Raw genomic sequence first — 13350 nt, forward strand, 5'->3', positions numbered from 1 at the left:
TGTACTACAGCTGGTGCTATGCTGCTGTCGGCGATGTGCCGGTAGTACTTGGCCAGATCCATGCGCCTTGACCTCCCTTGGTGGTCGTCACGTGGGACACGTCCCAGGAACGCATCCATGTAGCCCTGCAGTGCCTGGTTGAATTCGGCCATGTCTGTCTGATGTGTGTCGGTAATAAATAAAAAAGGAATGCGGAAATAGCGGGTCCAGAAACCACCAGCAGCAGTCGCGTCGACATGCCTTCAGCTCGCTTTGCCATGGGTTTCACGCGTCGTAAACAAATCAGATACTCGCACAACAGTAATCACTGATTACGCGCGCGATCAGTGCAAAAAATCAGCTTCGATGTCGAAAAAAATGTTTGGACCTCAGACATAGACCGGCTGCTTAGTTGCCCTGCGCCTAGATCTCCCCTTCGCTTCCTCTCTCTCTTTCTATACACTATATTACATCAGCTAGGCACCTGCCACCTGTGCCAATTCAAACAAAATGAACAACGACGGTCTCATTTGGGAGGTTCTGAACAACCAGTTCTGCTCGTACAAGGTCAAGACCAACGTGGGCAGCCTGTGCCGGCACCCCTATAACCTAACTGGCCTCTGCAACAAGCGGGACTGCCCACTGGCGAACTCAAAGTATGCGACAGTGCGCGAGCGCGACGGCCGCATATACCTGTGCATGAAGACGCCCGAGCGCGCCCACACACCAGCCAAGCTCTGGGAGATGATCGCCTTGCCCAAGAACTTTGCCGATGCAATCGAGATCATCGACAAGGAGCTCCTGTACTGGCCCGACTGGATGGTGAACATGTGCAAGCAGCGCTTGACGCGCATCACCCAATACCTGATTCGCACGCGGAAGCTGAAGCTCAAGAACAAGCACACCCTGGTGCCCATCAAGAAGAAGCTCGAGCGCCGCGAAAAGTCCCGCGAGGTCCGCGCCGAACAGGCTGCACGCCTCGACCAGTCCATTGAGAAGGAGCTGCTGGAGCGTCTTAAGAACAAGGCATACGGCGACCAGCCGCTTAATGTCAACGAGAACGTCTGGCGCGAGATCCTCGAGGCCGATGAGGTTGAGGCTGAGTCAGACGTCACCACCGAGGATGAGCTTGAGGATGAGGAGGAGATCGAGGAGGAGGAGGAGAATGTCCGCGAGTTCGTTTCCGATAACAGCGACTTTGAGGATGACATGGAAGATATGCTCGGCATGGACGCTGGTCGGTTCTCGTCAGCCTCAGAGGACGATAGCGAAGAGGAGGACTCGGATGTTGATTCTGTCGATTCTGTCGATTCCGAGGACGAAGAGGATGAAGACAATACCCCGAAGAAGTCTGCCAAGGCCAAGCGGCCAGCCCCGACAAAGCAGGCGAAGCCCGCCAAGAAGCCCAAGAAGCGCGGTCCACGTGTCGAGGTCGAGTACGAGACCGAGGCTCAGGACGACATGCTTACCAACTGGTGATACAGCACCTAAAATTTACTATGCAAATACTTAGTCAATCTACACCTTCAAAAGAGAATTACGTGAAGACCATAGGGTGTGCGCACGTAGGCTCATTTTGCGCACATGATGTGTGGTTATGACCATTTGTGTGTGATATTTGCTTAATGAGAATCCAAAGTCTGGTTTTCAATTCAACAGTTTCAACATTTTTATTTGCTAATGAGGATGTTTCATAGAGCGCTTACTAGAATTGCTCTGCTCGCGATGCGAGCTCGGCTGCTAGTCAGCATGGGTTGACACGTCGATAAGGGCATCACGGCGGACCGGTCATTTGAACGTGTTGGATGGTTGTTGGTGCAATGTCGATCATGGACATCTCCTGTCTTGATGGCCTGCTCTGCGTAGGCGCTTCAGCGCTGGCTCGCTGCTGCTAGCAGCAGAATCGCCTGCTGCTGCACGCCTCTTGCGCGACCTCTTTGTTGCCAGGGTGGTGCCAGAAGCATCAGCAGCAATGGCCGTAAAGCGATGGAACCGTTCAGGAATACTGCTTGAATCACAGAGTGACTGGAAAACGAGTCTGAAGTTTAGAACTGCTGCGAGGTCGCGGTTCAAGAGCCGAGATGAATAGGCCCGCCTGTATTGTGCCATGGCCCGCTTACATGACTCGCTTGTACAGCGGAGAAGGCCATGGCACTTCACAGTTGGGTTCTTTGATCTCTGGTAGGGCCGCGGGTTGGGAACATGCGGGAATGTCTGCTGCTACTGCTGCAGTTGCTGCAGCGGCCTCTGTTTCATCTGATGGCATCTTTGCTGCTTCGTGTGCAGCCTTCTCGGCCAATTTTTCGCCCTTTTCTGCTGTTTTCCTTGCCTCTGTTGCTGCTCTCTTTGCTGCGTTAATCTTGGTAACCTGCTCACGTGTTTTCGAAACAAACACCTGCTTGATTATTTGCTTGTCTAAGCGCACATGGCCTGGGATCCATGATGTCCGCAGAGGCAAGCATTGGGGGGGGGAGACTTGCCAAGCTGCTCATTCTCGATAAGCTGGCATAGACGAATGTATGCATGCAGATGCTGAAGTGGATTTGCCTTAGCACCATAGTATCGGCTGTCTTTGGCGAATCTGTACTTGGCATCATAGGCATTAAGGACTGGTGCCAGCTTGTTGTAGATTGCAAGCATCGGTGGGGTGAGCACACTGAGATCAGGGTGCCTAGAGGCAACTGCCTGGTGGAGCTTCTGTGCAGGCGTATAAATATACACTTGACATGCATTATTGAACTCAGCCTTGGACACATTGCCCATTGTACTGTGCAGTGTGTTTTTGCGGCTGCGAATATCAATCAATTTGGCCAGAATCCGCTGTAGGCAAGTGCCATAGTGCAACACAATGTTGTTCTTGTATGCTGTCATCAGGTCGGTATCCACGTATGTTGCTACTTGATTCATTTCATGCACACCATGTAGCTCGATGTCGCCATTATGCAATAGATAATCATAAATGTGATATCTATCTACATCACCGAAATCTGCGCTTAACAGTTCTGACTTGTCCTTCCGGTTGACGAAATCCTTGGCAGATATGACAATCTTCGCCTTCAGGTTGCGATAAATGAATAAATAAATTGAACAAAAGAATCCCTTTTTCCCAAATATTGAAGGGTCAAAAGCATCATCATCAGCTAGCTGATGGAGTAATATCCATCGTGCAAGCATGTATGTATGCTCTTTGATGATATTGACGCTGTGTACAAATTGCTCTAGGCGGGGCAACATAGAACCACGGAAGCCAATACCACCAAGTGATGTCTTTATGACAGTAATGCTGCAGGTAATATTCATTTGAGAAGTTCAATAGGCAAGTAAGAAGAGAAATGATGCTGTTCAGTTTTGCTGTATTGCAGAAGCATAGCATTAAGAACTTTTTATTAAAAATGATCTGGCTTGCATGGTTCTTGGGGCCCTTAGCACTGATACAGTCTCTTGAATCAGTCTATACAGACTGGGTCCATTGTGGCCCAAATACTACTGCTTACGCATGCTCATAAGACAAATTAATTTGTAAAATAAACCCACAAATATTGCATGACCGCTAGAAGAGCTATATGGCCTTATTCAATAGATGCTCATAGATAAACATCCTAAGAGTGTTGCGCGGCCGGTGATGACCACCATGATGATGCTATGGAAGTTACCAGGCCGACCGACAATGAGAGCAGCTCTTGCGCTGAACCAATGGAGATATCTAGTGGAGACCTGTGACCACTACAATAACAACTCGTCACCCTGGTTTCACCGATGAGGTCAGATGCCGCACAAGATCAAAAAGGAGTTTATAGAGTAAGTCACCCAAACTCGTGTTGAAGCTTAAAAGTTTTATTTTATTTTTTTAACCAATTATATAATTTCTAGCGGACGGTCGGACACTTTTTGGACTATAAAATCTTGTATATAGGTAAAGATATAAAATCTTATATAAAGGTAAAGATATAACAACTCTATAAGCTATTCACAGAAATAAGAAACATGCGAACATCACTTTCTAGATAGTAGCGTGAAAATTCAGACAAAAGGGAAACTAGCTTCTCACACTGAGAAAGCAGCCTGGAGTCCTATTTAAGAGCCATGTTGATAATACCAACACAGCATAGAGTGATGGATATAGAACTGAATACCATACCATGCTGTGCTATGCTGTGCTGCTATCTGTTCATTGCTTCTCTCTCTGTCATATATATATATATATATATATATATCAGAGTGGCGGTCTTACTACCTGGTGTCCACACATGGAGGTGATCTCTAAAAAATAGCGCCCACTGCCTGACTAGGCCCTTAGACAAACAATTCTTTCATAGAGTACGCCGACTTGCGCTAGAAGGCTCACTGTACTGCTTCTGAAGGGCAGTAGCGGCAATGCATGCATTGCAGTCTATGTGGATCCGGAGCTTTGACTGAAAGCCCCGAGCAATAAAAGTTTGGCATTGCTCGAATTCCACACTGGCAGGCCAAAAACAATGTTTAGCACTGAAGCATGCGGAGATGGAGCAGTGAGAATCAGTATGAACAATGGCCGTGCATGTGGTGTCAGTCTGCTCCAAAATCAGGGACTATTGGCATGAGCAGAACAAGCATTTTTGGTTGTGCAACAGGAGCTTAATTAACCGAAAATGGCAGCTACACAATGATCCGCAGCAGCACGCAGCGCAAGGCCACACACAAAACACTTGACAGTGACAACCCGCTGTTCTGCTTGCTTCGAGCATGCAGGGGATGGAGGGGATTTTGACAGTATGGACTGTGAGCAGCATAAAAGCAGGCGTGTATTTCCAGCCAAGACACTGCGTAAGCCGCATGGAAATAGACAATGCAAATGGCACTGCAAGCCTTTTGAGCAGGGCAGGATGCACTCCTTATTCGCTGTGGCAGCACCCAAGACCTATATGCGGAGCGGAGTTGCAAATAAGAAACGTCACCATCGACAACTACAAGCCAACTGAGTAACGAGTGATTTGTCTGGAAAAGAGGGACACAGCGCAAAAGGACCATGATTTGGCAAAGCGGCTTTACCAATCGCTCATGCAGCCCGCTGGCATGAGCGCCATTCAGCAAAAACAGAGCAGATGGTATAGTACACAGGAGGAGCTGCACGCAACTTTTTGGGCTCAAGAGCCTAGCCCCAGCTCTATAGCACAGCAAGGGTGGCATCTGGGGCGCCTTAAACCACCCCTGGATCCAAATATAGACAGCAGCTCATTTGCTGATCACACGTGTTGCTGCACTCCTTGTGTGTGGGTAACAAGTATCCCCGACCACATTTGTGGCCAGATGTCACTCTCTTGGGGAAAGGTATGCGGAGGCGATGTAGGTAGGCGCCCCCTTACTTGCCTGTGCAGCCAGGCTTGACGTTCTCCATAGCTGATCAGTATTTCTATTCCAGAAAAGGAACTTGATGGCACTGACACCCAGAGAGTTGCAGATTGCCAGTGACATTTTGGTGGCCTCTACGGAATGTTGGTGCCGACCTGCGCCCATGAGCATTTGAATATGTACACATAGTGAGTTATATATAAATGAATACATTTTTCAAACCGCAAATGAGCTAGTATTCACATAAAAGAAATGAGCATGCAGAAACGATGGATAGAGGCCAGGGGAAATGGGGAAATGCATCGATAACCTGAACTAAAGCAGGCATATTGGCCAATTGAAGTGACAAAAACCCATCGGCAGCTTAGTCGTGCACCGAAATACGGCACATACACAAGCCACATCTGCCTGCATGTGCAAAAAGGGACTGCCGACAGAGTGAGTTCAAGCAAGTACAGTAGACAGTGCCGCTGCAGTCGCCGTCCTACAAATCCTGGCTGCGCAAGCATCCTATGTGCCCTATACTTTTGCCATTTGGACATTATTTTTTACTTACACTTAACATTTAAACCATGTCTGCTAAACGCACAAGCAGTATCTCACTCAAGAACAGTCGAGGCAAGCGCCTGAGAGAGGGCGACGTGAGCAAAGCGCTCAGTCACTCACCGGTGCCGTCAGCGCCAAACGACAACACGTTGCAAAACAGTAGCAGCAACAGTAAGTACTGGAAACATCCTCGTACGTTTTTAACCAAAAGAGCATGTCTACTAACACAACACTTGACAAATAGGCAGCAATCAAGGTCAAGGGAAGAGACAGCATCGTCGTCACCGGCAGACCGAGCTCCTGCAAAGGCCTCTGGATATAGACCAGCTGCAGAATCGCTTCTTAACCAAAAAAGAGATCCAGGCAGAGCGCGAAGAGCTCGCCGAGAGTGTTGTCTCTGGCCAACTCATTGAGGGTACCGACAAAATCCACATTATCATAGCTCCGAGGGGAGAGGCGGGTAGTGTCTCTTCATCCATAGCCGACATTATCCACCTCGAGCTGGAACATTTGCTGGACCCCAACACGGATGGTTCCGATGCGAACAGAATACTCACTCACACCATGAACCTGTTGTACAAGGACGCCAAAGACGAAAGCCCGCGCTCACGTCGACTTCGAACCAGAGAGTATAAGGCTAAAAGGACAGAGTTCCTCGAAAGTCTGCGAGGAATCCTGGAGGAGCTGCAGGTGTGGGTCTGCCACCACAACAAGGGCAAGGCCGGCGGCAAGAAAGAAACGAAGTTGTACACCCCCTTCCAGTCCTTCGTTCACTTTGTTGCCCCATTTGTCAAGTTCCTCTTTGACAAACTTGGTCTCGGTACGCTTTTCCCTTCTGTTGTTCATCAGCGCTGCATCATCTGCTATCCGAAGACGAACAGAAAGCCCCTATGTGGCGACGACGACCGCAAGATTGACATCGGGTTGACCACCTGTCGACCTGGCGATTTGGAAGAGCAGCTGCCTGATATGTCCTATGCAGATATATTCACCATTGTCGAGGCAAAGTACTCAAACACCCGCAAGGACAAGAATGACGCATACAAGCAGCTTGTGGACTATTCGCGCCACATGTATGCTGCCCAGCCGAATCGCCGCTTTATTCTGGGACAGACCTCCTGTGGAACTGAAGTGCGGGTCTGCTTGTTCTCAAACGACTGCATATTTGCAAGCAACCCCATGGACGTGTCAACAAGCGCAGGTCGTCGGGAGTACATTGGGCTGCTGGTGAACCTCTCGCTGTGCGACAAAGACCAGCTGGGGTATGATCCGACGATGACCTGGGATAGTGAGCACGAGTACTGGACCATCAAGTGCCCTGACACCCCAGGCGAGTCATCGGGCAGCCAGGCAACAAAAACGTACTACTTCAGAGATGAAGTTGCCAAAGCCGATAGCCTTTTCGGTCGGCACACGAGGTGCTTTTTGGTAACAGATGAGGACCCTGCTGGTGACAGAATCAAGCCCAAGTTTGTTGTGAAGGATGCATGGCCGGAGGTTCTACAAGATCACGATGACACCCGGGACGAGGTGATGTTTATGCGCCGAATCACAGAGGAACTTGCGAACTCAGATGTCGAGGACCTGGTCTATCCAAAGCTCGAAGCCGGTGGTCGCGTCTCGATCGATACTGACGGGGGCCGATTTGAGGACAACACGAGAAATGCACTGGGTCCGCTCTACTTGCTGCGCAAGCCAGACAATGCAGCAATACCGTTCCGCGTCCATAAGCGCCTGGTTATGTCACCGGTTGGCGAACCGCTGGAAACCGTCGAGTCTGTCCACGAGCTTATTGTTGTGCTAGGTGATGCGATGCGCTGCCACACCGAGGTTCTGCAGCGGTGCACCATCCTCCACCGTGACGTCTCGGACAACAACATCCTTGTCGTGCGTGAGGAGGGCAAACCACCCCGTGGACTGCTGATAGATTTCGACAATTCTCTGGATATGGAAAGGGATAACGACACAACCCGTACAAGTCAGTCAGGATCTTACATCTACAGAAGCATCAGCAACCTTAAGGGCACAAATCTGAAACGAACAGAACTAGATGATTGGGAGTCGCTGCTCTACTTGCTGTGTCTCTGTGCAACGGTCGGTATTAGTGAGAGATATCAGCGATCGCTAGAAGAAATGAAGCTATCCATTAGGAAATGGCGCACTGGGGATACCGAAGATATTGGGAATTCAAAGACGGTACAGCTCTCTTGTATGAAGGAGTTTGAGGATGGAATCATTTGTACCTTCAACCAAACCCAGCCAGATATCGACGATTTGCAGAGTCTTGCAAGAGGCCTGTACACGGGTTTGTTCAATAACCAAACTCTAAACAGCCCTCGGTACAAGGGAACAGGCCGTGTGACAGTTGAAGGAGAGCCTGAGGGTGTTAATCCATTTGCAGAACGGATAAGTGTGAAGGACACGATTGTTTCGGACTTGCTTGAGATCATGGAAAAAGCCTGGAGGGACTCGATGATGGTGGTTAAAGCACTGGCAGATTCAGATGCTTGAGTTTTTCAATCATTTTCTATTAAATTGCATGTTTATTATCTTTCACACTACATTGAAACTCAGGTACTGAAAACTAGAGTATAGTTAAAGCATGTACTATTATCGCAGCTTACAGTAGTATATATCACATTGATGGTACACAATACCTCAATGCCGAGAGGTGGCTCGCTCACCTTGTTAGCTTAACCTTTGCTGATTTGAGTGTCAAGAGCAATGACTATTGTTGGAGAGAGTATGCGTAGCTCAAGTTTGTCGACTGCAGCCAATGTCTCGCTAGTAATAGTACAGCATTCCTCATCATCAGCCACATTTCGGATGACAGATGCCTGGCTGGATCAGATTCGATTTGCTCAAGCAGTATAAACAGCTTGATCTTAATGACAACAATGGCATAGCACCAAAGCAAAGACCACACTGGTAGACACATCTGCTCAAAGAGCTGAGTTGAACTGTAGACTGTTGACGGCCTCTTGATCTCGCTTATTTGACCTCCCAGCTTTACATTTTCTGCATTTTCTCTAATTACTTCATTTGTAATGAGCAGCAAGCAAATTCCCGCACAGCAACAGCAGGTGCTCGAGGGGCACACCTGTGGCTCCATAGTCTGCATCGGCACCAAGCGGCCGCTTTCGGATCCCGACCAGCCAGGCATCGACCTGCAAATATACCCGCCCAAGAGGGTGTGCACTTCTCGTGTGAGTGACACCAGCAAAACGCTCAACCCCAGCACCAAGAGAAAGTTCACAGATGATGACAGTTCGCTCGATGATGATGGACCGTCGCCTGCCAAAAAGACACGCACATATGGTGACGCGGAAGGTATGTAGGACATTCGCATTGTTGAAGCAGCAGACATACTGACCCCTCAGACACTAACCACACGATACATGACATTGTAGATGACTCGTTGGTGTTGCATACCCAGATTATTGCCCGCAAAACTGACAGCCATTTACGCGCAAAGAAGCGCCAGGTCACAAGAAACAAGACTGTGGGCAGACGAGTAAGCGCTCACACCAAGCGGAGTATTCAGGCACTACTGGTGCATCCTATCGACATTCTGTCACCGACAAGCACAGGGCAGGCTCAGACTTCAACTGGAGGTAAGTGTATGCTAGTCGTAGTTGTATCTATACCAAGAACACCATACTAAAGTAAGCTGCTATTTATTTGTCATTGTAGTCGTACTATCAGCAGCAAGAGTTCAGTCTGCTACTGAAGTGACTTCCAAGGCAGAATGCTCCATCACCAAGAGAAAGATTGCCAATGATGAGGATTCATCTGATGATGAAGGGCCATCGCCTCCTAAAAAGGCACACACTTCAAGCGATATGGATGGTAAGACATTGTTGTCACTAGCATGGCATGTGCACTTGCTTTTTGGATACTAATCACACAGTATAAAGCACAATAGGTGAATCGCTGGTGTTGCGTACTCGGATTGTTTCCAGGAAGGACGTCAGCCAAATACGCGCAAAGAAGCGCCAGGTCACAAGAAAAAGGGTTGCGGACAGACGAGCAAGCGCCCACACCAATCAGAGTATTCAGGCACTACTCTCACACCCTATCGACATGCCATCGCTGGCAAGCCCGGAGCAGATTCAGATTTCAACTGGAGGTAAGCGTATGTTTGTGGTAGATTTGATGGCATCGAGAACACTCCATTAAAGTGAACTGCCATTTGTTTTCCATCGTAGTCGTACCATTAGCAACAGGAGCTCAGCCCGCTGCTCAAACAACTGATCAGCCGGTAAGCTCTGGCGTCAAGATGCGTCAGACAGACAAGGATCTGGTGAAGAACAACAGGACATCGCCAGCAAAAACGGCGCAGGCAACGGCTTCAAGTGAAGGTAAGGATATGGTGTGCATCACTAGTAGGAAGGGAAATGGTAGTGGTGGATAGTAATCGATCTGTATATGGAAGTGTAGGCGAGTCTTCAATACCTAGCCCCCGATCATCTGCCAAAAAGGCTGGCAGCCAGTCGCGCAAAAAGAAGAATTTAGCAGCCAAAACTAAAGGCCCTGGCATGCAGCCCAGAATTCGCACCAGACAGAGTGCTCATGCACAAGTTTCAAGCTCAGGCGATAAATTGCTGTCGCCAATTAACTCACCCACCTCAAGCCAACCAAAAGGTAAGCACATGGCTATCGTCTTTGCAAGTACATAGCTGTTTACTATACGATGATCAGCTAACATTTACAGAACAATGTAGAGTGGTCTCCAGAGTCCAGCGAGATTGGGACCGCTGCCAGGTTGAACGAGTCTTCCAGTTCCACATTATCCTCAGCACCGAGTATGGCATCATATACAGCAGAATCCTCACTCGATAGCAGGTGGTGTAGTGATGACGATGACGAGACAGACACTGAGGCAGACATGTGGGTCAAGACGCGGCTCATTAGAGATGCAGATGCAGTGCTCGACATCGCAAAACCGCGGAGTGCTGCCGGGAGAGTGCTTGCCAGCAACATTTCCAAGCACATCTCAGCTGAGCTAGAGCATCGGCTCAACACAGCTAGCACATACGCAATAGCTGACACCAGCAAAACCCAGTTGGCTTCGGAAGCGCCCATGCAAAACAACAACTATCGACAGCTGCTGCTCTCCGACACAACAACATCTGCCATGAGCAAGGATGAGCGCAGTGCAGCCACGGCCAATGTATTTGCAGGGTTTCAGGAGTGGATTGCACCCGAGTCGATACAGCATCAGCCTATTGGAGCAACATTTACACCACCAGACAGTACCTGTGGTGATGATACGGACGATGCTAAACAGATACACATATCGGTGCAGTCATTCATTTATTTCGTCACGCAGCAGATCGACAGTTTCATTAGCGCACTAGATGCAGACGCGCTTGGGGAACATCGCACATATCGCCGTCTTCTACCATGCATGAATCAAGAGTGCCATCCCAGCAACACAGGCAACTCTCCAACCATCGAAGCAGGCATCACTACACAACACAGAGACAGCAGTATCGAGCCGCTCAACAGCTTCTGCTATGCTGATGCATTCGCTGTCATCGAGGCACGACCAGGCAAAACTCGGCGCACCATTGACAAGGCATATGCGCAGCTGATGCAGAACACACGCAGCATCTATAAGGCTCAGTTTGACCGGCGCTTTGTTTTTGGCTTGACCGTCTGTGACAACGAGGTGCGGGTGTGTCTATTTTCCAATGACGTGGTCTTCTCGTCCAGCGCTCTTGACATGTCCACTGCATTTGGTCGCCAACAGTTCATCGAGCTGCTAGTTTACTGGTCTCTCTGCGGTGAGGACCAGTTGGGATTCGACACAACAGTCTACTGGGACAAGGATAACAACTACGGGACCATCGAGTGTCCTGACACAGCAGACGAGTCATCGTGTTCTGCAGCCACAAAAATGTACTACTTTGACAAGGTGCTACCAGGAGCAGAAAGCCTTTTCGGTCGGCACACGAGGTGCTTTTTGGTGACAGACGAGAGGCCTTCTGGCGACAAAATCAAGCCCAAGTTTGCTTTGAAGGACACATGGCCGGAGGCCACAGAGGACCCTGCCAGAGATAGGCGAGACGAGGTGATGTTTATGCGCAGAATCACAGAGGAACTTGTGAACTCAGATGTCGAGGACCTGGTCTATCCGAAGCTCGAAGCCGGTGGTCGCGTCTCGATCGATACTGACGGGGGCCGATTTGAGGACAACACGAGAAATGCACTGGGTCCGCTCTACTTGCTGCGCAAGCCAGACAATGCAGCAATACCGTTCCGCGTCCATAAGCGCCTGGTTATGTCACCGGTTGGCGAACCACTGGAAACCGTCGAGTCTGTCCACGAGCTTATTGTTGTGCTAGGTGATGCGATGCGCTGCCACACCGAGGTTCTGCGGCGGTGCAACATCCTTCACCGTGACATCTCAAACAACAATATCCTTGTCGTGCGTGAGGAAGGCAAACAACCTCGCGGATTACTGATAGATTTCGACTGCGCAGTGGATGTAAATGAGCACCAGGCGCCGAACCCAGAGAATGTGGGGACATTCCCCTACAGGAGCATCAACAATCTATTTGGATCAAATGTGGAGCGGACAGAGTTGGACGATTGGGAGTCGCTACTCTACCTACTGTGTCTCTGTGCAACAATCGGTGTCAGGGAAGATTATAATCGGTCACTCAAGGATACAGAAGGGTTGAAAATTAAGAAATGGCACACAGGAGATGCTTACAATGCTGCGTGTTCAAAGACGGTGCAACTCTCTTGCGTTGAGGAGTTTAACGATGCAATCGTTCGCAGCTTCAACCAAGCCCAGCCCGATATCGAATATCTACAAGGTCTTGCAAGAGGACTGTACATGGAGTTGTTCAGTAATCGGGCTCTAAAAAATCCTCAGTATTGGGGGACGCTCACGCGAAGTATTGGAAGAATGTCCAAACCAAGTATCCCTTCCAAGGAGCGGGTGAAGATAAAGAATAGTGTTGCTGATACCCTGCTGACGACGATGAGTGCTGCCTATCTAAAATCAGCTAGTATCCTTTCCGCATCTATACAATAAATGTTTTTATTACCGTCACTTATCGACGCTGTCTGCTACAATGCGTGTCTGTTGCTCAAAGGGCTGTAGCCGTTAGGTGCAGCGGGCCACATGATGACGAGCACCTGGCGCATATGGAAGCAATGGAGTTTTATGACTAATTTTGCTTTGTATTCTGGGGAAATCTCCGCCATAACGGCACCACATTTGCCTGGGGTATACTCGCCGATCGCCCCAGCCTGGAAGCTGCAGAAGCCTTATCGATCTTTTGCCGTACTCTTGGCAAGCCCGTCACTCTCTGCCCATGTTGCTTGGAGGGATTAGGTGCGCGGCTTGCGGGAGAGTTAGCCCGGGAATCGACCAGTCGATAAGGACACGGGTTTTTGGTCAATGCGGCTAGAGCATACCCAACAATGCCACATGCCAAGGGAGTGTCGCGCTTCTACCAAAGCTGGACGTGACAACAGGTC

The 13350-nt window shown here is 49.3% G+C and overlaps 3 protein-coding genes across 3 annotated transcripts; all 3 read left to right on the forward strand.

Moving 5' to 3' along the window:
• The first annotated feature begins 411 nt into the window (after positions 1-411).
• Positions 412-1502, forward strand: DL89DRAFT_266453 (Mak16 protein). The gene has a single exon (XM_040887085.1). The coding sequence runs from the start codon at positions 490-492 to the stop codon at positions 1456-1458; it is 969 nt and encodes a 322-aa protein (XP_040744955.1). The 5' UTR covers positions 412-489; the 3' UTR covers positions 1459-1502.
• A 4377-nt stretch (positions 1503-5879) lies between these two features.
• On the forward strand, positions 5880-8364 carry DL89DRAFT_313705 (uncharacterized protein; the record flags this gene model as incomplete). The annotated part of the gene is made up of 2 exons (XM_040891014.1): positions 5880-6024; positions 6098-8364. 2 exons carry the CDS (start codon positions 5880-5882, stop codon positions 8362-8364), a joined length of 2412 nt encoding a protein of 803 aa, XP_040744956.1.
• A 536-nt stretch (positions 8365-8900) lies between these two features.
• Positions 8901-13139, forward strand: DL89DRAFT_313708 (uncharacterized protein; the record flags this gene model as incomplete). The annotated part of the gene is made up of 7 exons (XM_040891015.1): positions 8901-9183; positions 9234-9467; positions 9547-9702; positions 9779-9982; positions 10062-10214; positions 10294-10497; positions 10578-13139. The coding sequence occupies 7 exons, from the start codon at positions 8901-8903 to the stop codon at positions 12899-12901; spliced, it is 3558 nt and encodes a 1185-aa protein (XP_040744957.1). The 3' UTR covers positions 12902-13139.
• Positions 13140-13350: the final 211 nt, after the last annotated feature.

Source organism: Linderina pennispora (assembly GCF_002104995.1).
Source record: "Linderina pennispora strain ATCC 12442 chromosome Unknown DL89scaffold_4, whole genome shotgun sequence".
Classification (NCBI taxonomy): Eukaryota; Fungi; Kickxellomycota; class Kickxellomycetes; order Kickxellales; family Kickxellaceae; genus Linderina; species Linderina pennispora.